We start from the raw sequence: 23264 nt of genomic DNA on the forward strand, positions 1-23264 counted from the left end.
ATTTTGCAGTAATTTTATGTATTTTTGTTGTGCTTTTGTGTTTTTGGAGTCATATAATCTCTATTTTTGACTGTCTTTGGAGTGTTTTTGTCTTTTTTGTTGTACTTTTGTGTGTTTTTGGCATCATTTTGTACATTTTTCTCCAATTTTATGTTTTTTTAAAGTCATTTTGTGTATTTTTGTTGTAGTTTCGAGTTTTTTTTTTGGCATCATTTTTTTGTGGTTTTGTGTGTATTTAGAGTCATTTTGTGTTTGTCTGATCCGAGCGACAGAAGCAGTATTTGACTCCATCTTTGGGTTCGACTAGTAAAGAATCTTACTAACGTCAGCCTTTATGCGTCAGGGCTGTGATGATGATGCTAACCCACCTCCTGGTTTCCGGTCCACCTGCTGACAGACCCGCTCTGACTCAGTCCATTAAGGCCTGAATGGGTCCATTGATAAACGCTGGGAGCGTTACATCATTCATGCTCACCTGACTCCAGCTATTTTTGTCCTCCTCCTCCTCCTTACTTTGCTTTTTCTCAATAAGCAGCAGTTCTTTGGCTCAGAAAATTGCTGAGAAGGCAGAATCCTGACTAGAATGCAGATGAACTACACTACTGAGCTCCATCCTCACACACACACACACGTAAAATCAGGTCCTGTCTGCGTCCTGTGACAGCAAACGTCTGAACTCACTCCACCTCATGCATTATATTCCCTGGCAGCTCAGACTGAAGGGTTTACCTCACACCCCCCCCCCCCCCCTCTCCGTCTCCTCCCTCGTTTCACCTCTGTTCTCATGTCGTACAGTGCTGCAGTGTTTCTTACACAACTTTTATCTCTGTGGCCCAAATACTTGGATTCAAAGTCATAACAATTTTACCTGCTTCAGGACAGTTTAAGTCAGACATGATAAAATGCATTCCTCACACAAAATGACAGAAAATTACAAAAAAAAAAGGTCAACAAAATTGCACAAAATAACAGCAAACATACACAAATGTCTCCAAAAACATACAAACTTACATAATTTGTGAAAGGGACAACAAAAATACACAGTTTTTCTCCAAAAACTCACAAGAGAACTTCAAGTATACACAAAAATAATGGAAAAACACACAAGATGATGACAAAAATACACAAAATGACTGACATTTGCAAAAAAGAACAACAAAATTACACAAAACTACTGCAAACATACAGAAAAACACACAAGATGACAACAAAATACACAAAATGACTCCTTTAACACACAAGGTGACTCCAAAAAATACACAACATTAGAGAATTACAAAAAAGGATAAAAAAAATTACAAAAATAACAGCAAACATACACAAATATCTACAAAAACATACAAAATTACAGAATTTGCACAAGGGACAGAAAAAAAACATTTTTTCTCCAAAAACTCACAAAACAACTACAAATATATACAAAAATAACGGAAAAACACACAAGATGACGACAAAAACACACAAAATGACAGAAATTTACAAAAAAGGACAACAAATTACACAAAACAACAGCAAACATACATAAAAACAACAGAACAACACATAAGATGAAAAATGCACAAAATCACTTGCAAAACACAAAATGACTGTGAAAGCATACACGATAAAGTTTGCCCTATTTTTGTGTATAAGAACTAACAGAAAAACACACAAGATGACAATAAAATACACAAAAATAACAGAAAAACACACAAAAAGACAACAAAAATCCACAAAATTACTCAGAAAGCACACAAGATGACTAGGAATACGCAAAAAAACAGCAGAAAAACACACAAAAAAACTGAAAAGCACACAAAAATACCACAAAATTACTACCAAAGCACACAAAATGACTGGAAATATATACAAAAAAACACGCAAACGTACAACAAAAATACACAAAATGACTCCCAAAACACACACAATGACTAGAAATTAGGGCTGAACGATATTGGAAGATAATCTAATTGAGAAAAAGAAAAAGAAAAAATTGCAGCTTTTGCGATTAGAAAAACACGTTTTATGATATCGCGATAATATCGCAAATCCAATTAATCGTTCAGCTCTACTAGAAATATACACAAAATGACTCCCAAACAGTGGCGGATGCTTTAAGACTACAAGGGAACCTCAGCTTCCCCTAAAATCGGTGGTCAAATATGCAGTGTTGTGTGTACATTTCATTGACTAAATATATGACAGAACACATGTATGTTTAGTTCAGAATCAGCTTCTTATAACAGGAAACTGACAGTGACAGCGTGACGTTCTTCATTCTTTACCGCAGCGTCACAGTGTTAATAAACAGTGGTGAAGTTCAGCTTCAATTGACTTCAATGGGACAGGATTTAGTGGTTGATCCACTGCAGTCAAACTAGACGCTCATTGGATAAATGCTCGGTTATGACGCACTTAGTCCCGCCCATCGGACGCCGGGATTCACAGGAGGTCTATGGAGCAGTGGGCTGGATCTGTCTGTTCCGGACGCTGGAATAATGGATGATGATTGGATGATCTGTCTCAGGCTAATTCAATTTTGATTGACAGCGAAATGAGCCAATCAGAGAGTATGACGTTGTAAGCACACAGGCGGGTTTTTCAAATATTTCAGTCCGTTGCTCTGTGTTGACACGGAGACTTTGCTGATCCTCTCATAGCGAATTAACTTCTGACAAACCTAGTGTCTGTTTTTGGTGTTTGTGGAGACTGTTACTGCTTGTGTTGTGAGACTTTTGACCAAACACTCACACTCCAGCGCGCAGCAGCTGCGCGCGTGCGTGCGTGTGGGCGCGCGTGTGTGTTATAATCTACAAATAGTTGTTGTTTTTTTACGTAAATGTGCACACATTTATTTATTTATTATAAATAAAGGTCCCTATTTTTTTTTTTTTTTTTTTGTTCCACCATGGAAAATATGAATGTCAATGTTGTCGACCGGATTTTGGCCAAGCCATTTGATAATCTTCCTTATGAAGATAAACTTTGTGTTAAACAGCAGGGCAGAGCAACTCCTCACATTGATTTGGTGCAAAAGGTGGGGAAAAGTAACAGGTCTTTTCAGTTGTTCTGAAGTAGGCAGAAAATGAGTTTCCCCTGCATGAAAGACCAGCAGCCGCCACTGCTCCCAAACCACACAAGATGACTACAAAGATACATAAAAACAACATACAAACATGACTGTAGATCATGTGACTCTTGGGTCAGATGCAGTCACATGTTTGTGGCCCCACCCACTGTGATAGAAACTGTAAGTTAAGTCGTTTAAACAGAAAGTGATGTATAGAAATAACGTTGACCTCATTTTCTAACCTACAAGTGTGTTTTGCAGGCCCTTCATGGCTCATGCTGTCAGACAGAGATTTATGATGTGTGCTATCATTAAATATCACCCTGCTGTTGCTGATGCTGAAAATCCAATAGTTTTTCTATCGATTCTTCTCCTCTGCTGTTGCAGTGTTGACTTTAAAGCACAGCTGTGATGTGACTGTGGAATGGAAGCTAAACACACACACACACACACACGTCTCATATCATTCACTTTAGCTTAGAGTCGTTTGGAAGAATACCTCAGATGTTGAGAGCGTGTCGATATATCTACAGATTTTAAGTTTCAACTTTTCATTTTGCCACACTTGCTAAAGCTAACATTAGTGAAAGAGTGGAAAAATCTGTTGTAAATGTGTGATATTGTCCATAAACATGTGGGCGAGGGTTTAGTCTGTGTCATATTTACATTTCAGAAGGTTGAATTTTATCATATTACCTCAGATTTTGTGCAAGATTTGACATTTCTGTTTCTCTGGCCTCCCGTTTATGAAAACAAATCATGTGTAAATGTGAGATATTGTTCTGAAACATGCATGTGAGGATATATTCAGTGACAGGTTGAAATTTCTGATTGATTTTGTTTAAGAAATAATAATAAAAAATATTCTATAAATAACAATAACAATATTGACATTTCCATTTCAGGAAATTAATTTTCGTATTTTCCGTCTGTTTTTTGCAATCATGGGAAATGGGATTATATTTCTGTTGTCTTGTATGTTTTTGACTTAATTTTGCATATTTTTCTTAATTTTGGGTCTTTTCCCATCATTCTGTGTATTTTTTTATCATTCTGTGTTTTTCGGAACCATTTAGTGTATTTCTGTGGTCATTTGTTTAAAATTTAGGCTTCGTTTTGTATATTCTTGTCATTTTGTGTATTTTTCTGTCATTTCCTATGTTTTTTCGAGCAATTTTTTTTGTTTTTGTTTTGTAAATTTGTCATTTTGAGCATTAGCACAGGAGACAACAAAGGATTGGTTTTTTTTGTATACTTGGAATAATTTTGTGCTATTATTGCTATTTTGTGTTTTTTCCTGTAATTTTAATGTGTTTAATGTTTGTTATTTTGTGTGTATTTTTCTGTAATTTCTTTCCATTTTTTCAGTTAGTTTGTGTGTTTTTCATCATGTTTTGTGCAAATATAATAAAATGGCCTTGCTGAACCTTGAGCATTAAAAATAGAAAACATTTTTTTTTTCTTGTACTTTATTAATTAAGAGCTGTATTTCTAAAAAAAAATATCTTCCTTTTTAATGAGATTTGAAGAAGAATAGTCCAAATCTGAAGAGGCTATTATCGTGTCTATGGATTGTCTGTACGGTGTTTGCATGTTCTCCCTTTGCATGTGAGTGTTTCCTGTGAGTTATTATGTAAAAGGATGCCTTTATTTTCATTCAAACTGATTCTGGGTGTGATTGTGTCCACAGTGAAGAAAGCCAAGCTGGATGGACCCCAAGGTAAGAAAGAGAGAGAGAGAGGGGAGAGCTGATTGGCTGAGACGTGTCCAGTGTCCTGACAACTATTGTTTCCTTCCTGAACAGAGAAGTTTAACACCTACGTGACTCTGAAGGTTCAGAATGTGAAGAGCACCACCATCGCGGTGCGGGGAAACCTGCCCAGCTGGGAGCAGGACTTCATGTTGTGAGTATTTCATCTTCATCTTTTTCTCTTCTGTCCGTCTTCATCCTCTCATCGGTCCTCAGCTGTGTCCGTGTGTGTTCTCCTTCATCCTGTATGCGTTCTCCTTCATCCTGTGTGTGTTCTCCTTCATCCTGTGTGTGTTCTCCTTTATCCTGTGTGTGTTCTCCTTCATCCTGTATGCGTTCTCCTTCATCCTGTGTGTGTTCTCCTTCATCCTGTGTGTGTTCTCCTTCATCCTGTGTGCGTTCTCCTTCATCCTGTGTGTGTTCTCCTTCATCCTGTGTGTGTTCTCCTTCATCCTGTGTGTGTTCTCCTTCATCCTGTGTGTGTTCTCCTTCATCCTGTATGCGTTCTCCTTCATCCTGTGTGTGTTCTCCTTTATCCTGTGTGTGTTCTCCTTCATCCTGTGTGTGTTCTCCTTCATCCTGTATGCGTTCTCCTTCATCCTGTGTGTGTTCTCCTTCATCCTGTGTGTGTTCTCCTTCATCCTGTGTGCGTTCTCCTTCATCCTGTGTGTGTTCTCCTTCATCCTGTGTGTGTTCTCCTTCATCCTGTGTGTGTTCTCCTTCATCCTGTGTGTGTTCTCCTTCATCCTGTGTGTGTTCTCCTTCATCCTGTGTGTGTTCTCCTTCATCCTGTGTGGGTTCTCCTTCATCCTGTGTGGGTTCTCCTTCATCCTGTGTGTGTTCTCCTTCATCCTGTGTGTGTTCTCCTTCATCCTGTGCGTGAATATAAAACTATTCACTGGTGAGAAAATGACCCCAAAACACACATAAGGACAGAAAAACATTCAAAATGAAAGAAAATTACATAGAATGACATGAAAAACATGCAAAATGACTTCAAAGATGCAAAAAAAAAAAAAAAAACCCACAATATGGAAGAAAAATACATTAAATAACAATAACAACAAAAACACACAAGATGACTGCCAAAACACACATCATACACAAATTGGCTCCAAAATTGCACAAAACATTATCGAAAACACACAAAATGACTCCAAAGATGCAAACAAATTTGTCATTTGGTGTATTTTTTTGTGTTTTTTGCTGTCATGTATATTTTTCTTTAAATTTGTATTTTTTTTATGTCATTATGTGTGTTTTTGTTGTCATTTTTTGTGTTTTTTTGAGTCATCTTTGTAGTGATTTTGTATATTTTTCTCTCATTTTGTATGTTTGTTGTCGTTTTGCATGTTTGCTGCGGAGCGACCAGCGCGCCCACATCAATCACTTAGGCCTGAGAAGGGAAATCCACTCCTGGTGCTTCTTAATTAAACTCACCACTTCCTCTCCTCCAGGCATGAGATCCAATCATCTCCTCCATTTCCTTCATTAGCATCTCTCGCTTCTTTTCTTTCCATCTCACCTCCTGCTGCCTGTGGAGCCTTCATCAGCCTCAGCTCTGTCTGTGTAGAACTGATACACTAGTTTTAACATTATAACACTGTTTATTATAGGTTATTATGTTTTTAAATGCTCCATCATTGAAGTCTTCTTTTTGTTTTCATTAAAACTAAAGTTAAATAAATACATTGATGGAAATGAAAAGCTTGTAAACACTTTTAATCTTATACGTTATTATTATTATTATTATGTTTCATTTATTAATTGTGTATAGTGTGTTATTTTTTCTACTCTTGCTTTCTCCACTGTGGGACGAATATAGCTCGATCTCGGCTTAATTGTATCTCTTATTCTATCTAATCTCATCTAATCTCATTTTATCCTATCTCATCTCATCTAATCTCATATTATCTCATTTTATCCTATCTAATCTCATCTAATCTCATTTTATCCTATCTCATCGTATCTCATTTCATGTCATCTAATCTCAAATTATCTCACCTTAACTCATCCTATCTTATCTTATCTCATCGTATCTCATCTCATGTTATCTCATCTGATCTCATATTATCTCATTTTATCCTAATTAATCTCATCTAATCTCATTTTATCCTATCTCATCGTATCTCATCTCATCTAATCTCTTCTCATCTCATCTAATCTCATATTATCTCATCTCATGTAATCTCATATTATCTCATCGCATCTCATCGTATCGCATCTCATCTCATCTAATCTCATATTATCTCATCTTAACTCATCCTATTTTATCTTATATTATCTTATCTCATCATTTCTCATCTCATTTTATCTCATCTAATCTCATCTTAACTCATCCTATCTTATTTTATCTTTTCTTAACTCATCCTATCTTATCTTATCTCATCATATCTCATCTCATTTTATCTCATCTAATCTCATTGTATCTCATCTCATCTAATCTCATATTATTTCATCCTATCTAATGTGTGTGTCCGTGTCTGTGTGCACGTGTGCGTGCGTGTAGTGAGATCAACCGTCTGGACCTGGGGCTGACGGTGGAGATGTGGAACAAAGGGTTAATCTGGGACACGATGGTGGGCACCGTGTGGATCCCCCTGAGGAGCATCAGACAGTCCAATGAGGTTAGCTTAGCTTAGCTGCTAACTCCACTCTACCACAGGTGACTGTTTCTAACTGTGTTTGTGGCGCTCGTGCACGGCGCACTCACACAGGAAGGGCCAGGGGAGTGGCTCACGCTGGACTCTCAGGTCATCATGACGGACAACGAGATCTGTGGAACCAAAGACCCCACCCTGCACCTGGTTCTGCTCGACACGCGCTTCGAGCTGCCGCTAGGTGAGGACCCCATGCTTTAATGCCGTTTATGACAGGGGGCGGGGCCACAAACATTGATACATCTGAGCATTAATACAGGAGGGTTAATACGCAAAGGGTTTGTGTGGTTTTTATGTCATTTTGTGTATTTTTGTGATCTTTACATTTTTGGAGTGATTTGGTGTATTTTTTTTTTGTCTTTTTGTTGTTCTATTGTACGTCTGAAGTCATTTTGTGTATTTCTGCTGTTGTTTTTGTGTGTTCTTGGACTCATTTTGTGTTAATTTTACACTCCTTTTTGTATTTTTTTCCCATTTTTTGTAGGTTATTGTTGTTTTGTACGGTTGGAGTCATTTTGTGTATTTTTATTGTTCTTTTGTACATCTGAAGTCATTTTGTGTATTTCTGAAGTCATTTTTTGTGTTTTTTGGAGTCATTCGTTTGTGTATTATTGTTGTCACTGTTTTTTTGTAGTCATTTCAACTTTTCTTGTTGCTTTTATGTGTTTTTATAGTCATTTTTTCTATTTTTTTTCATCATTTTAAACATTAGATGTATTAGTTTTTGTGTATCTTTCCATTATTATGTGTGTTTTTGGACTCTTTTTGTTTGTTTTTGGACTCATTTGGTCTATTTCTCTATAATTGTTTTGTGTTAGGGTTTTTATTGTGTATTTCTATATCATTTTTTTGTGCATTTTTGTGTGTTTTGGTGCTCTCTGTGCATTTCTCTGTCTTATTTGTATGTTTTTGGACTCTTTTTGTGCATTTTTGGAGAAGCCACACAAAATGAGAGCCACCAGGTACCCGGGTTTGTTTTTTGGAAGCGTCACAAACTGTGCATAGTTGAGTAAAAGTTGCAATAAGAAAGAGTTGAAGATATTGGCATCTGTGGGTGAGGAGAATGGAGAGAATAAATCACGTTTGTCAGGCTGGTTCTGCCTGCACACGGTGATAAATGAACACCAATAGTCTCTGAATGATTAATCAACCTGACCCACTTTTAGACCGTTTGATTGCAAGGATGAAGGACCTGTGTGCGTGCGTGTGTGTGTGTGGTGTGTGTGTGTGTGGACGAGAACCAAAGCATTTCAAACATGGTTTCAACACTATTTAAAGATATTCTCTATTTCTGTCTATGTTTTAAAATAGAACTAAAAGCTGAGATCGTTATATTTCCATCTGTTTCAGACATCCCTGAGGATGAAGCACGTTACTGGGCCAAAAAACTGGAGCAACTCAACGCCATGAGAGACCAGGATGTAAGTAACACTCTTACATAACATATTTTTAAATCAATTAAATTGATTAAAACACGAACAGTTTAATTATTAACATGAAATTTGTGTTGTTTTTAACAATTTATTACGGTCGTCAATCGAGGAACTAATCCAGAAATAATCAACTTTTGTCACTGGGGGCGGAGGGTCACATGATCAACATTCATGTCAGCATTAGAATAATGACCAATCAGAGCATTAACACTGGAAACTACAAAGGAACTGTGTGTTTTTGGTGTCATTTTGAAGTCACCTTGTTTATTTTTGTTGTTTTGTATATTTTTGTAGTCATTTTTGTGCATTTTTGTTGTGGTTTTGTGTCTTTTTGGTTTTTTTTTGCATCTTTTGTGTATTTTTGTTGTTTTGTTAATTTTTCAGTAATTTTGTGTGGGTTTTTTGTAATTCTTTAGGTGTTTTACTTGATTTTTGGGTGTGCTAAGAGTTATTTTGTTATTTATGATGCAGCAGATGTTTCAGCAGGTGTTCTGTCTCTCTCTGTGTTTCAGTACTCGTACCAGGAGGAACAGGAACGGCCTCTCCGAGCACCAGGAACCCAGTGCTGTGAGTAACCAGTGACAGTGGTGTGTGTGTGTGTGTGTCAGGCCTGTGTCCACATGTGGCTCTGCTGTGAGTCAGAGGAAGATAGATAAATGTCCTGCATGGCTGAGTGAGCTGTAGCTTTCTGATAAAACACGTGGCGGAAGGCTTATGTTTCCGCTGCAGCATTTGCTGAGCCAGCGTTTTACAAACATCTCACATCTCCTTCTTTCCCTGTTCGTGTGTGTGTGTGTGTGTGTGTGTGTGTGTGTGTGTGTGTGTGTGTGTGTGTGTGTGTGTGTGTGTGTGGTTTAACCTCAGTGCTGCATTAGGAAACTCTAGTGTGTGTGTGTGTGTGTATGTGTGCGTTAACTTCAGTGCTTGCTGTTTCTCTGCAGGTAACTGGAGTCTATGGGGGGAGCAGCAGAGTAAGTGCACATGAATCATGCATTCACACACACACACACACACACACACACACACACACACACACACACACACACACACACTGCAGCATTTGGCCTGGTGATTCACTCGCTCATCTATTAATAGTCCTGAAAATAAACACAGCTTTTTCTTACATGTATGTGCTTTGCTACTGCAAAGCAACACTATGTAGATCAGAGATACACAACTTTCATCACCTCATCATGTGACTGTATTTGATCTGAGGGTCACGTGATAAACATTCATGTCAGCATTTAGAATAATGACCAATCAGAGCTTTACCACAGGAAACAACAAAGAGTTTGTTTGTCTTTTCATTTTCTATATTTGTTGCTCAGTTTGTGTTATTTTGTGTACTTTAATTTGTCTCGTGCAAGCTTTGGTTAATTTTGTGTATTTCCGTTGTAATTTTATATATTTTTGTTGTCCTTTTTTGTGTTCTTCTGTAACTTTTTTACCAATTTTTAAGTATTTTTTTTGCAATTTTCTTAATTTGTCAGTTATTTTTGTTTGTTTTTAGTTGGTTGGCTATTTCTTTGGAGTGAGGGAGTTAATTTTGTGTATTTTTTCGAAACTTGTTTTCTTTTTGTGTGTCTTTCTGTTATTTTTGTGTATATCTGTCATCTTGTGTGTTTTTGGAGTCATTTTCTGTATTCTTGTTGCTGTTTTGTATATTTTTTGAACATTTAGTGTATTTTTGTAGATATTTAGTGTGTTTTTGGATTCTGTTTTTGTTTATTTTAAGTCATTTGGCAGTTTTAGTTTTTGTTAATTTCGTGTACTTTGGAAACATTTTGTGTTCTTGTTGCCATTTTGTGTCTTTTGTTTTCCTTTGTATTTTTCTGTAATTTTTAATGTTTTTTTTTTTAAGTCATTTTGTGTATTTTTGTTGTAATTTTGGAATTTCTCTGGTATTTTTGTTTATTTTTAGTCAGAGTTTTTGGAGTATGCTACAAAGCCAGATATATACTGTATATGGATTTATCTCCATTAGTGGGCTTCACCTAACCAAACATTCACTGTCAGAGAGAAGCTGTACTACGAAGGTTGATAACAACACGCTAATTTAAGCCAAGTGATTTCAGCTTGCTACGTGCGCGCTCCCATAAAAGGGGTGGAGATTGCAGCGTCTGACCAATCACTACAATAGAGAAACCTGGAAGAGCGACTTTTTTTTTATTATGGAGGAACAGCTTATGACGTTGAACAAATATAATGAATTCAAAACAGTGATGACACTCGACCAGGTTAGATGTTCAGCTGAAGTTTAAAATGATTAATGATTAAAATCCATTATTCAGACCAAAAACAACAGTGTTCTTACAGAAAAGGCAGGAAGGAGAGAACACAGGCAGGAAGCTGCTGACACTGTTAATGCGTAAAAGCGTGAGATTATTTATGATATGAATCCATTGGATGATAAACAGACAGCGCTCTGATCAGTTAGACTTAATTACAGCACACACATTTAGCTATTGAGGTAGACCTCTATTTATCACACACACACTGGGATGAGAGCACATTGTTTCACTGTAGTATGTTCCTGCTGATGCTGTCAGCCTCACTGTAGCGTATGAATGAATAAACGAATGACTCCACCCGTCCACGCATACAGAGACACAGGGTTCATCAGCTGACTGTAGATCAGTCAATCAGATATAAATCTATATATGTCCTTAATGACGTCATCAGTAAATGAAAGGATTGCATTTATCCATCAATAATCGTTCTTTCCTAAACGCAGCTGTCAGATCTGCACCAACCAGGGTCATCTAACAATGGGTAGGTCGTTTTCTAAGAGAACTGATTGGTCAGGAGGCGGGACTAGCCAGAACTAAACCTGGTCCCGACCAGGATAGTCGTTTAGCTGAAGTTACCATGGTGATTTAGCTCCGTAATCCCGGAAGTCAGCACGATAAGAGGTAATCTAGCTCCATAATATATCCCCTTGGGGTTAATTTTGTGTATTTTGGTTGTTGTTTTGTAGGTTTTTTTTTTGTCCTTTTGTGTATTTCCTGTAAAGTTATATCGTTTTGTTTGTTTACTTTGGGCGCTCTCGGCCCTCTGTGATTGGCTGGGAGCTGGTTAGAGCCTCTCATCACGGTTATTGCTTTAGTCTTTAATGTTGTGAACTAATAATAATAACTCTTTTCTTTAGACGAGGACCCTGACAGCGCTGTGGACGACAGGGACAGCGACTATCGCAGTGAGACCAGTAACAGCATACCCCCCCCCTACTACAGCACGTCCCAGCCCAACGCCTCCGTCCACCAGTATCCAATCAGCCACCAGCACCGCAGCTCCAGAAGCTTCTCACACACCACAGGAAATGACCAGAACCTGGACTACCACCACCAGAGGAATGCCAGGTCAGACCTCACCCAGCATGGTTTAGCTTTTGTCACAGGGGGCGGGGCCATTGTCATTTATGTTGTTTTGTGTGTTTTTGTTACTGTTTTATTTGTTTGTGTGTATTTTTACAGTAATTTTGTGTATTTTTGTGTTTTTTAAAATCATTTTATGTATTTTTATCATTTTATATAGTATTTGTATTTTTGTTGTTGTTTTGTATCTTATGTTGTGTATTTTTCTCCGTTTAATTTTTGGAGTCTTTTGTAACTGCTGCTAACAGCTGCTAACTGTATCCTCCTGCGTCTCTAGCCCCACAGGAAGCTACGCCTCCTCGGCTGAGCTGAGCCGCTGCAGCAGTCAGCTGAGCGAGGAAGACTACGGTGGCGAGTACGGCGAGCGCGACCCGTACGACGAGAATGACTCGTACCACTCCTGCCACTCGTCGGTCAGCTACAGCAAAGGCTCGCCAGACTGGGACCCCGAGGAGCCACCAGGAGGCTACAGCGACGAGGGCGGCTACAGCAAGGACGGTGGCGAGGGCGTGGCCCTGTACGAGGACGACGGCGGTCTGTATGAGGGGGAGGAGGAGGAGGGGCTCTACGAGGATGAGGAGATGACCTACGACGACGAAGATCTGTACAATATGGACGGCACGCTGAGCGAGGACATGGAGCCCCCATTCACGCCCACGCCCACGTCTACGGCCCCGCCTACATCCATTGCCCCGCCTACCCTGGACGTGGCGAGTTCCAAACCTCCTCTGGAGAAACAGGCTTCGCTGCAGCCGCCGCCCACTCAGACGTCAGCTTCTCTGTCCACAGCTCCGCCCTCGACACAAGCACCCAAACAAGCTCCGCCACCCGTACAAGCTCCGCCTCCAGCCGCCTCCTCCTTCTTCTCCATGGCCAAACCTCTCACAGCTGCTGTCACAGGCTTGGCTTCTTCTTTCCTGTCGTCTGTCCCCACCCATCCCCAAGCTCCTCCCCCTCCCACCGTCGCTCAGCAACAGGCGGTGGCGGCTAGCGTCGCTCCATCACACCCGGCTACCATAGTCGACTCCTCCTCCTCTCAGCCTCCGTCCTCTACTCTGAACTCCTCCTCTCAGCAGCCGGCTCTTGCATCACCTTCGTCAAACCTCGCTGATCCAACCACTGGAAACGGCACAGAGGAGGAGTCGGTGCCACGGCAACAAGAGGAGGAGGAGAGGGCATGGCCAGAGGAGGAAGGGGTGTGGCCAGAGGAGGAGACCAGAACGCCTCCTTCTCTGCAGGAGGAGGAGCAGCTTCCAGCAGAGGAGAAACAGGAGAAACTCCATGAAGGCGAGCTGCAGAAACCTACGGAGGAATCAGAGAAAACACAGAGGTAGGAAACAGGAAGTTGCCAAAATAAAACATTATCACTTTAATTATTCAATTATGATCAATAAATCCAGGTTAAAATAAATCCTTTCTTTTCTGAGAAACTTGAAATAAAACATGTTGGGAAGAAATGCCTGTTTTTCAAAAAAAGAGAAATAACTTGTGTGACTCTCTTTTTACGCAAAAATCTACTTTGTGACAGTTCAACACAATGTTAACTAGAATATTTACGTTTCCTGAAGAAAATGCAAGTGAGGATGCAGGTGCTGGCGCACGTTGTTGAACACTGCATTAGCATTAGCTTTGCTTAGCATTAACGCAGCATTATCGTAACATTATTGTAGCATTAATTTATCATTATTAATGTTAACGTAGCATTATTTTAGCATTATTAATGTTAGCCTAGCATTAACATTAGCATGCATTAGCATTAACTAGCATTTGCCTAATATTAGCATTGACCTAGCATTAGCATAACAATAACTATCATTAGCTAAATATTAACTTAGCCTAGCATTAGCCAAGCATTGGCATTACTCTAGCCTTAACATTATCTAGCATTAGCATGAGCCTAGAATTAGCATTATCTAGCATAAGCTAAACATTAGCATAACATTAACCTAACATTAGCTAAGCATTACCCTAGTATTAACATTGGCTAGCATTAGCCTAGAATTAGCATTAGCTAGCATAAGCTAAGCATTAACATGGCATTAGCTTAACATTAGCTAAGCATTGGCATTAACTGAGCATTAACTTAGCCTAGCATTAACATTAACCTAGCATTATTCCAGCATAAGCTTTGCATTAGCATTAGCTAAGGATTAGCATTATCATGCCATAATTTAGCATTAATCTAGTATTTGCACTAACTAGCATTAGCCTAGCCTCCTATGCCTCCGCCATCCTAACAAAAGGATTGTAAAAGACAAAAACTAGAACAAAACCAGTCACAATTAAAGATTATAAATGAGTCGATGAGTCTGCGTAAAGCTGAAGGTTTCCTTCCTGTTCTCTTCCTGTAGTCCTCCAGTGGTGGAGGAGCCCAAAGAACCCGTGGATCCCGCTGTCAGAGCCAAAGAAAACTGGTTAAGGCTCTACAACAAAGTGCTGCACCAGCTGAGGGAGGTGAGTTCACCGGTTCTCCAGTTCACCGGTTCTCCAGTTCACCGGTTCTCCAGTTCACCGGTTCTCCAGTTCACCGGTTCACCAGTTCACCTGTTCACCAGTTCACCCAGTGTGAGCTTCCAGCGCTGCAGGCTCCATGTGTTCACAAACACATTTACTTGAGACGCTAACTTGCACAGCGAGGCTTGTGTGTAATTATTTCATGTATTTTTTAGTTTTGTTTTTAATTCTGGGTAAATATTGTGTTTTTTTTTACATTTTTGACTTATTTTCAAAATAATTTTGTGTATTTTCATAATAATTTTGTATATTTTGTTGTTTTGTTGTTTGTTATTGTAGTTCATTTTTGTATTTTGTTGATATTTTGCTGTAATTTTTGTGTATTTCTTGGAGTCATTTTGTGTATATTTTGAGTTCTTTTGTGAGTTTACTGTTTTGGGCCGTACAAAATTAGTCTAAGGGCCCGCGTGTGGCCCCTGGACCACCTGTTGTCTATGCAGGTCCACATGCTGCAGCCTTAATTTGTGCTTCCTGCTCCATAAATTAGGTATTTTATTTTGAAGGCTCACCTGACACAGCCTGCCTGATTTGCACTTTTCTTTACCTTTGCATTGCAACTCATTACGTTTGACTTCAGTTTTGCTGATTATTAATCACTTGCTTCAATGTTTATGTTGATGTTTGTCACCTTTTCTTTGACGTTTGGCCTTCGTTCCTTTGTTTTTGTTTGTTTGTTTGTTTGTTTGTTTGTGCCGACCCATTTTGTTTTCCTTCCAGTTTCATGTCATTGCCATAGCGACACTCGCATGCACTTTGCTCGGGCGTCATTGGAGCATGCAGACAGGTAGGAACATGTATCTGATGTGGAATTATAACAATGTCATTTACACAAATCTCAGATGTGGCTGTGGCTGTGAATGTTCTCCCTGGACACAAATGGGTTTTTATTCAGTCATGTACATGACATTTGTATTATACCTCATTTTACAACCACTTATTATTTTACCCAATTTCTCCCTTTATTAATGGACAAACAGGTCAAAAACACATTTTTCTTTGCTAAATGTTAACTTAATAATGCTAATCACAGAGAAAATTCCCCCAGCAACAATAAACAGATTAATTTCAGAACAAATTTGTACATTACAGATACGTAACAAATAGAAATATGATAGTTTGTTTTTTCTTTTTAATATTTTTCCTTTCATAAAGAAACACTAGATTATTATAGTAAAAACAGTCGTGATAAAAATAACATCATCATTGATAAATAATATTAGTCGTAATAATAAGATAAAATAATAATAGCAGAAATAACTAAAAATATTATTTGTAATAATAATATGATATAAAATACTGATAATAGCAGCAATAATAATAATAATATGTAGTGATAATAATATTAATAGTAATAATATTATAGAATATAATAGCATAAATAATAATTTTAGTAATAGTAATATAATAAAAATAATAACATAAATGATAAATGATAACATTAATAATAGCAGCAATGATAAATAACAATAGTAATAGTAATTATTATTATGTAATATAAAATAATGATACAAAATAATATTAATAATAATAACTGCAGTGATCACTATAGTAATAATTAAATTAAAAAAAAAAAAACAGAATAAGACATTGCTTTATTTATTTTTTATTTTTGGTTTAATGGTTTCTATTTTCTGTCACATGTTGATTTTTAGTTTGTTGACTTCTGTTATTCAGTGTGATGTCATACATTCCCAGTGTGTTGAACAGATGAGGATTAGTGCAGTTTTCCAGGCCAATATTACCCCAATAATGTTTATTTAATTATTTAATGCCTAGCTTTAAGCTAACTGTTAGCTTTGTTTATTTCCTGAGCGTTGGTGTTAAAACTGCAGCTTTCTTCTTCTACTACTGGTGACATGTTTCTTCTTCTTCTTCTGTCCTCAGGCTCGAGGAGAGACCTCCAACTCTCTGTGGTTTGGTAAAGGAGGGTGAGCGTTCATTTACACACACACACACACACACAGAGAGAGAGTGCATTAGTTGATGCTAACGCTGCAGCTTTAGATTAAAAAAGCTCCTTAGCTCTGGGAATCCTGTCTTCTTCTATTTGGGACCCCTCCTGCATACTAAGCCAATGCTTTTAGCGGCGAAATTGAAATTCAGCAGCTGTTTGGAGTGTCAGCTCTGAAAATTGAAGCCAAGGCATTAAAAAGCTGCAGGAAAGTCCTTGAGAAATCCTCTCCTCAGCCTGGCTCTGAATTACAAACACTTTTCTCAAGATTTAGGAGACGTTTGCACGGATGTGGAGTTAAAATATAACACAATGTACAATAGTTTATGAGATGTAGAACCAGTGTAATGATCAGATATAAAACATGTGTAATGATCAGATGTAGAACATGTGTAATGATCAGATGTAGAACATGTGTAATGATCAGATGTAGAACATGTGTAATGATCAGATGTAGAACATGTGTAATGATCAGATGTAGAACATGTGTAATGATCAGATGTAGAACATGTGTAATGATCAGATGTAGAACATGTGTAATGATCAGATGTAGAACATGTGTAATGATCAGATGTAGAACATGTGTAATGATCAGATGTAGAACATGTGTAATGATCAGATGTAGAACATGTGTAATGATCAGCTGTAGAACATGTGTAATGATCAATATGTTCTATGGTAGAATGGGAGGAGCTCTCTACAGCATCGACAGTATGCCTGACTTACGCAAGAGGAAAGCTATTCCCCTGGTCAGAGACCTGGTGAGAACACACACACACACACACACACACACACGCACACAACTCATTCACCCATTCACAGATCAATGGGACTGAGCTTTAGGGTTCAGTGTGTCTTGCCCAAGGACACTTCACCTATCTATCCATCTATCCATCTATCCATCTACCTATCTACCTATCTACCTATCTACCTATCTACCTATCTATCTACCTATCTACCTATCTATCTATCTATCTATCTTTCTAACAATCTATGATCACATATACACACATGGGAAAAAAAGATATAAATAAATAAACGAATGAAAACAAAAAATACTTCTAACCATAAAGAAAAGTCTATGGAATGTGAAATAAATAAATAAAATCAGATAAAGTGCATGAAGGGAAAATATATGTAGTAATAACATATTATGACAAATGCAGACATTGTAAAAAGTAAATCAATGAATGAAAGAATGAATGACAAAAATATTAACCAATTAAAAACTATGAAATGTAAAAAAAAAAGTGCAGACATGGGGAAATAAAATAAAATGAATAGATAACCATTAAAAAAATCAATGAAATGTAAAAAAAAATTAACTGCATAGATGGAAAAATATATAGTTAAAAAAGCATGTTATACATCTATGATGACACCTTTTTGCTTATTATACATTATTAAATAATTTGACATATTATAGCTTTTATTCTTGAAATATTGCAAGATTAGAAATTTTTCCCTGAAGTGAAAGTGACAGTCAGAGTTTTTTCCTCATAATATTAGACTTTTAAGGCAGTTTTTCCCCTAAAATGCTGTCATTTATTGTTCATTTAAACTGTAGTTTAAATCTCTGTGCATATGTAAAGTTTAATGACGTGAAGGAGCAGATAATGGACAATAGTTTGACTCTTGTTTTTATCTCTTGTGTCTCTTTTGCCTCTGTGGCTTCATCAGGCCATGGTGAGTTTTTAATTCCAAAGATAAATCAGGTTAGAATCTGTGCTGCAGATCACACCTGAACATCCACCTCTTCTCCACAGTCTTTGGTGCAGAACTCTCGTAAGGCCGGAATCACCTCGGCCATGGCCTCGACCACGCTGGGAAACGAAGAGCTGGTGCGTTTTTATCCCGGTTTTGTTTTTATGTTTGTTTCACAGCAACAGCAGAAAAGCGTATGTTTGGTTTTTGTTTTGTTCTTGTGATGTGAACAGAAAAGCCACGTGTACAAAAAGACGTTGCAGGCCCTCATCTACCCCATATCCTCCACAACGCCGCACAACTTTGAGGTGTGGACGGCGACCACGCCCACCTACTGCTACGAGTGTGAGGGTCTGCTGTGGGGCATTGCACGCCAGGGCATGCGCTGCTCAGAGTGTGGAGTCAAGTGCCACGAAAAGTGCCAGGATCTGCTCAACGCCGACTGCCTGCAGAGTATGGGCAGACACACACACAAACACACACATACACACACACACACACACACAGGAGACAACAACTGAAAAATATGAAAAGAGACAACAAAAATACAAAAATTTAACCCAAAAACACACAAGATGATCAAAAATAACAGATAAATCTACAAAATGACCAAAAAAATTACTCAAAGAAAATATGCAAAATTACAGGAAAATACGCATAGTAAAAATAATATAAAAATGACATTTCTCCAAAAATAACATAAATGTAAATTAAACCACAAAAAACACAATGAGAACAAGAGTGTGTGTTTTTGTTTGTTATTTTGCATAATTTCTTACACTCTTCTGTCTTTTTTTGTTTTTTCCCAAATAATTTGAAGTATTTTTAGAGTCAATATGTATATTCCTGTTTTGTTGTTTAGTGTGTTATGAGTCTTTTTATATATTTTTGTTGTCATTTTGTGTATTTTTCTGTCATTTTGTGTGTTTTTAGAGTATTTTTTTATGCTTTTGTTGATGTTTTTCTCTGTGGTTGTAGTCAATGTGTGTATTTGTGTTGTTTCTTAGTGTGTTATTCATTCATTGTATATACATTATTTTAGTTGTCCTTTTATTTATTTTTCTGTCATGTTATTTGTTTTTTTAGTCATTTTTTGATGGAGTCAATTTGTGTGTTTTTTGTAGTTTTTTTGTGTTATTTGTCATTTCATATATTTAAATTGTCCTTTTTGATTTTTGAGTCATCTTGTTTTTTCTGATGTTGGACTCATTATGTACATTTTGTTTTGCCGCCCATTTCCCATTCCTGCTGTGATCAATATAGCTCTTCTTCTTCTGTAATATTGGGGTTGATTTCTCATCTCCAGGAGCTGCAGAGAAGAGCTCCAAGCACGGGGCGGAGGACCGCACCCAGAACATCATCATGGTGCTGAAGGATCGAATGAAGATCAGGGAGAGGAACAAGCCTGAGATCTTTGAGCTGATCCAGGAAGTGTTCGGCCTGGACAAGTCCACACACAGCGCGCACATGAAGCAGATCAAGCAGAGCGTGCTGGACGGGACCTCCAAGTGGTCGGCCAAGATCAGCATCACGGGTCAGTCTATAGGAATGTTGTGGATCTGATCAGGGGTAGACTGTGGTCCGCTGCTTTAATTTATTTTTTTTGACAAACGAGTGGAGGCAGACATGGTAACAGGTGACCAAAAAATGGTCTAAAAGTGGTAAAAAGAGTATAAAGCGACTAAATTGGACCAAAAACAGTCAAGAGTGGCCAAGAAATGGGCAAATAAAGAGGAACCAGGTGGTATATAATGGCAAAGAGTAGCTTTAATGGGCAGAATGTGGCAAACAATAGTGAAAAAAGGTAAAAATGTGAACAAAAAAGAGGGTAGAAATGTAGGAAAACAATGAAACCCGTTGGTTATTTATTGGGCGAAAGTGGCCTGAAAAAAATAAAAGGACAAAAATTGGATAAAAGTGTCAAAAAGAACTTGCAAAAAATGGGCAAAAAATTGGAAAAAAAGGGGTCTTTATTGGCAAAAGAAAGCTAAACCTGAAAAAAAGCGTCAGAAACTTTTTGAAAAAGGCAAAAACTGGACAAAGGAAGTTGCAAAAAATAATAGGTAAAAGGTGTCAAAATGTTTTCCCCCTTTTAAGGTTTTCTGGGGGAATAATATTTAAAAAAAAAAAAGACATAAAAAGCCACATGTTGAGAATCACTGACTTTATAACAGCTTCTACATAATGTAGTGATAATGTAGTGGACTGGTCTGGATAGAAAATACCAGGGCTGAATTTTTGTCCCAGTCCACCCCTGGATCTGATCAATCATCAAACTGTGCTCCACTCCTCATCTTCTTCTTCTGTGGTTTCCTCCTCAGTGGCATGCGCTCAGGGCCTTCAGGCCAAAGACAAAACGGGCTCCAGCGACCCCTACGTCACGGTTCAAGTCGGGAAAACCAAGAAAAGAACCAAGACTATTTACGGAAATCTCAACCCCGTGTGGGATGAGAACTTCCACTTGTGAGTGTGATCAATCTTTTATGGAGGCTAAGACGCTTCCTGTTTCTGCTCCAGTAAGTGGCGTCACTAAGTGTGTAGTGCGCCCCCTGGTGGATACACTGCGGCTCTTTTATTAATGTTTTATTCCTTCAGTTTTGCATTAAGTTAATTACAATGTCAGCTTTACAGGTGACTGCAAACATTTTACTTTGAATTTTTTTTTAATTAATAATTATCTTAAATTAATGTATTTATTATTAACATATTTTTGTTGTTTCTTAGTGAGTTATTCATTGTTTTATACATTTTATTTGTCCTTTTGTGTATTTTTCTGTCGTTTTGTGTGTTTTTAGAGTCATTTTGTATGTTTTTAACAGTCGTTGTGTGTGTTTCTAGAGTGATTTTGTGTTTTTTTGTTGATGTTTTTTTTCTGTTGTTGGAGTCAATATGTGCATTTTTGTTATTTTTTAGTGTTATGCATCATTTCATAATTTTTCTGTAATTTTGTGTGTTTCTACAATGTTTTTGTTGATTTTTTTCTGCTGTTATGCTTCATTTAATTTATTTCAGTTGTCTTTTGTGTGTTTTTTCTGTCATTTTGTGTGTATTTTTCTGTCATTTTGTGTGTATTTAGAGTCATTTTGTATGTTTTTAACAGTCATTTTGTGTATTTTTGTTTATGTTTTTACTGTTGTTGGAGTCAATATGTGCATTTTTGTTATTGTTTTGTGTGTTATGCATATTTTATATATTTTAGTTGTCTTTTTGTATATTTTTCTGTAATTTTTTCACATGTTGATAGTCAGTTTCTTTGATTTTAGAGTAATTTTGTTAATTTTTGTTGATGTTTTTTCTCTTGTTGAAGTCATTATGTGCATTTTTGTTGTTTTGTAGTGCGTTAGGCTTCATTTCATAAATTTAAATTGTCCTTTTTTTTAAAAAAGGCAAATCCTCTGACGTTACATCTCCCTTTCCATCTTGTGATGTTTTAATATTGCAACATATCGTTCCATCCCTAATCTTTATACGTATCTGTTGTATTTCAATCTTTGGCTAATGTTTCCTCTTCTTCCTCTCTCAGCGAGTGCCACAACTCGTCCGATCGCATCAAAGTGCGCGTGTGGGACGAGGACGACGACATCAAGTCGCGCGTGAAGCAGAGATTCAAACGGGAGAGCGACGACTTCCTGGGTCAGACCATCATCGAGGTGCGCACGCTGAGCGGAGAGATGGACGTGTGGTACAACCTGGGTGAGTTCCCGGAGGCGTGGGAACTAACGCCACCGAGCGAAAGGGGCAGAGCTAAAAGAACTGTGTGTGATTATTATTGTTGAACAGATAAAAGGACGGATAAGTCTGCGGTATCAGGAGCCATACGCATGCACATCAGTGTGGAGATCAAAGGAGAAGAGACGGTGGCTCCCTATCATGTTCAGTACACCTGTCTGCACGAGGTCAGCACCACAAACACCTCATTACCAGATCAATACAGTCAATCAATATTTTAGACACCTAGGCTTCTGTTTGTGGTGTGGAAAAATTAAATGAAAGGCTCTGCCTTTGATATTGGCAGATAAAAGCATTTGTACTTAATACACTCATTGATTTATTACTGACACTAGTGATGTTCAGTGCACATGGACGAGTTATTGATCCAGTCATTGATCAGCTTTCTATTCTCTCTGATCAAGACTTCTGCATTAGTTTGAAAAAGTCTGTAAATATTATCAATGTTAGAGAAGTTGTAACCGGAGAGTTGTGGTTGTAAACGATCATTTACACAAGTAATTAAAAAACATGTGAATAAATGTTGGATGACAAGTTTGCAGCTGATACCGAAGCTCACATTTTGCAACATATCGACCTTAATAGATGGGGGCCAGAGTAGTGTGTGTGTGCGTGTGTGTGATGTAGGAGTGAAAGTTGCTGTTATAATCATAATTGAATTGCATTTGAGCTCAGATAATTGACTTTGTAATTGCAATTGGCATTAAATTTAAATAAAAACTACAATTTGATTAAACACATAACTTTTGCAGTGGCTTTTACAATATGTAGTCAACAATTATTAAAATATGTTTCAGATCAAGTTTTCCACGACTTTGCAGTTCTATTGAGGATTATTTTATTTTATTTTTTATTTATTTATTTTTGAATAAATTGAAATTCTGGGGTATAGTGACAGATAAAAGGCTCAGACGCCCACACCAAAGACTTTAATACCAATACTGTCATTGATTAGGAAGCTGAACAACGTAACCGAGAGATGAGAAACTAATTAGACGATAGATAATATTTTTTATTGTATTTTACAGCGAACCGACACATTAGCATTAGAGATGCTAACAGAAAGCTAACACATGTGGAAGGTTACGTTTAATAAGATT

General features: G+C 37.6%; 1 protein-coding gene across 1 annotated transcript in view; it reads left to right on the forward strand.

The window, feature by feature from the left end:
• The window catches only part of LOC114458435 (protein unc-13 homolog A-like), a 42590-nt gene that overhangs the window by 3908 nt on the left and 15418 nt on the right, over nt 1-23264 (forward strand). Inside the window, exons 2-20 of the mRNA XM_028440803.1 lie at nt 4740-4769; nt 4854-4953; nt 7309-7426; nt 7517-7640; nt 8810-8880; nt 9405-9459; nt 9834-9863; nt 12041-12251; nt 12544-13596; nt 14618-14720; nt 16665-16708; nt 17414-17492; nt 18412-18417; nt 18498-18572; nt 18669-18888; nt 19742-19969; nt 20757-20898; nt 21959-22128; nt 22216-22331. Of these exons, the coding sequence (XP_028296604.1) occupies nt 4740-4769; nt 4854-4953; nt 7309-7426; nt 7517-7640; nt 8810-8880; nt 9405-9459; nt 9834-9863; nt 12041-12251; nt 12544-13596; nt 14618-14720; nt 16665-16708; nt 17414-17492; nt 18412-18417; nt 18498-18572; nt 18669-18888; nt 19742-19969; nt 20757-20898; nt 21959-22128; nt 22216-22331 (2975 nt within the window). The remainder of the gene's footprint in view (nt 1-4739; nt 4770-4853; nt 4954-7308; nt 7427-7516; nt 7641-8809; nt 8881-9404; nt 9460-9833; nt 9864-12040; nt 12252-12543; nt 13597-14617; nt 14721-16664; nt 16709-17413; nt 17493-18411; nt 18418-18497; nt 18573-18668; nt 18889-19741; nt 19970-20756; nt 20899-21958; nt 22129-22215; nt 22332-23264) is intronic.

This window comes from Gouania willdenowi, unplaced genomic scaffold (genome assembly GCF_900634775.1).
Source record: "Gouania willdenowi unplaced genomic scaffold, fGouWil2.1 scaffold_119_arrow_ctg1, whole genome shotgun sequence".
Taxonomy (NCBI): Eukaryota; Metazoa; Chordata; class Actinopteri; order Blenniiformes; family Gobiesocidae; genus Gouania; species Gouania willdenowi.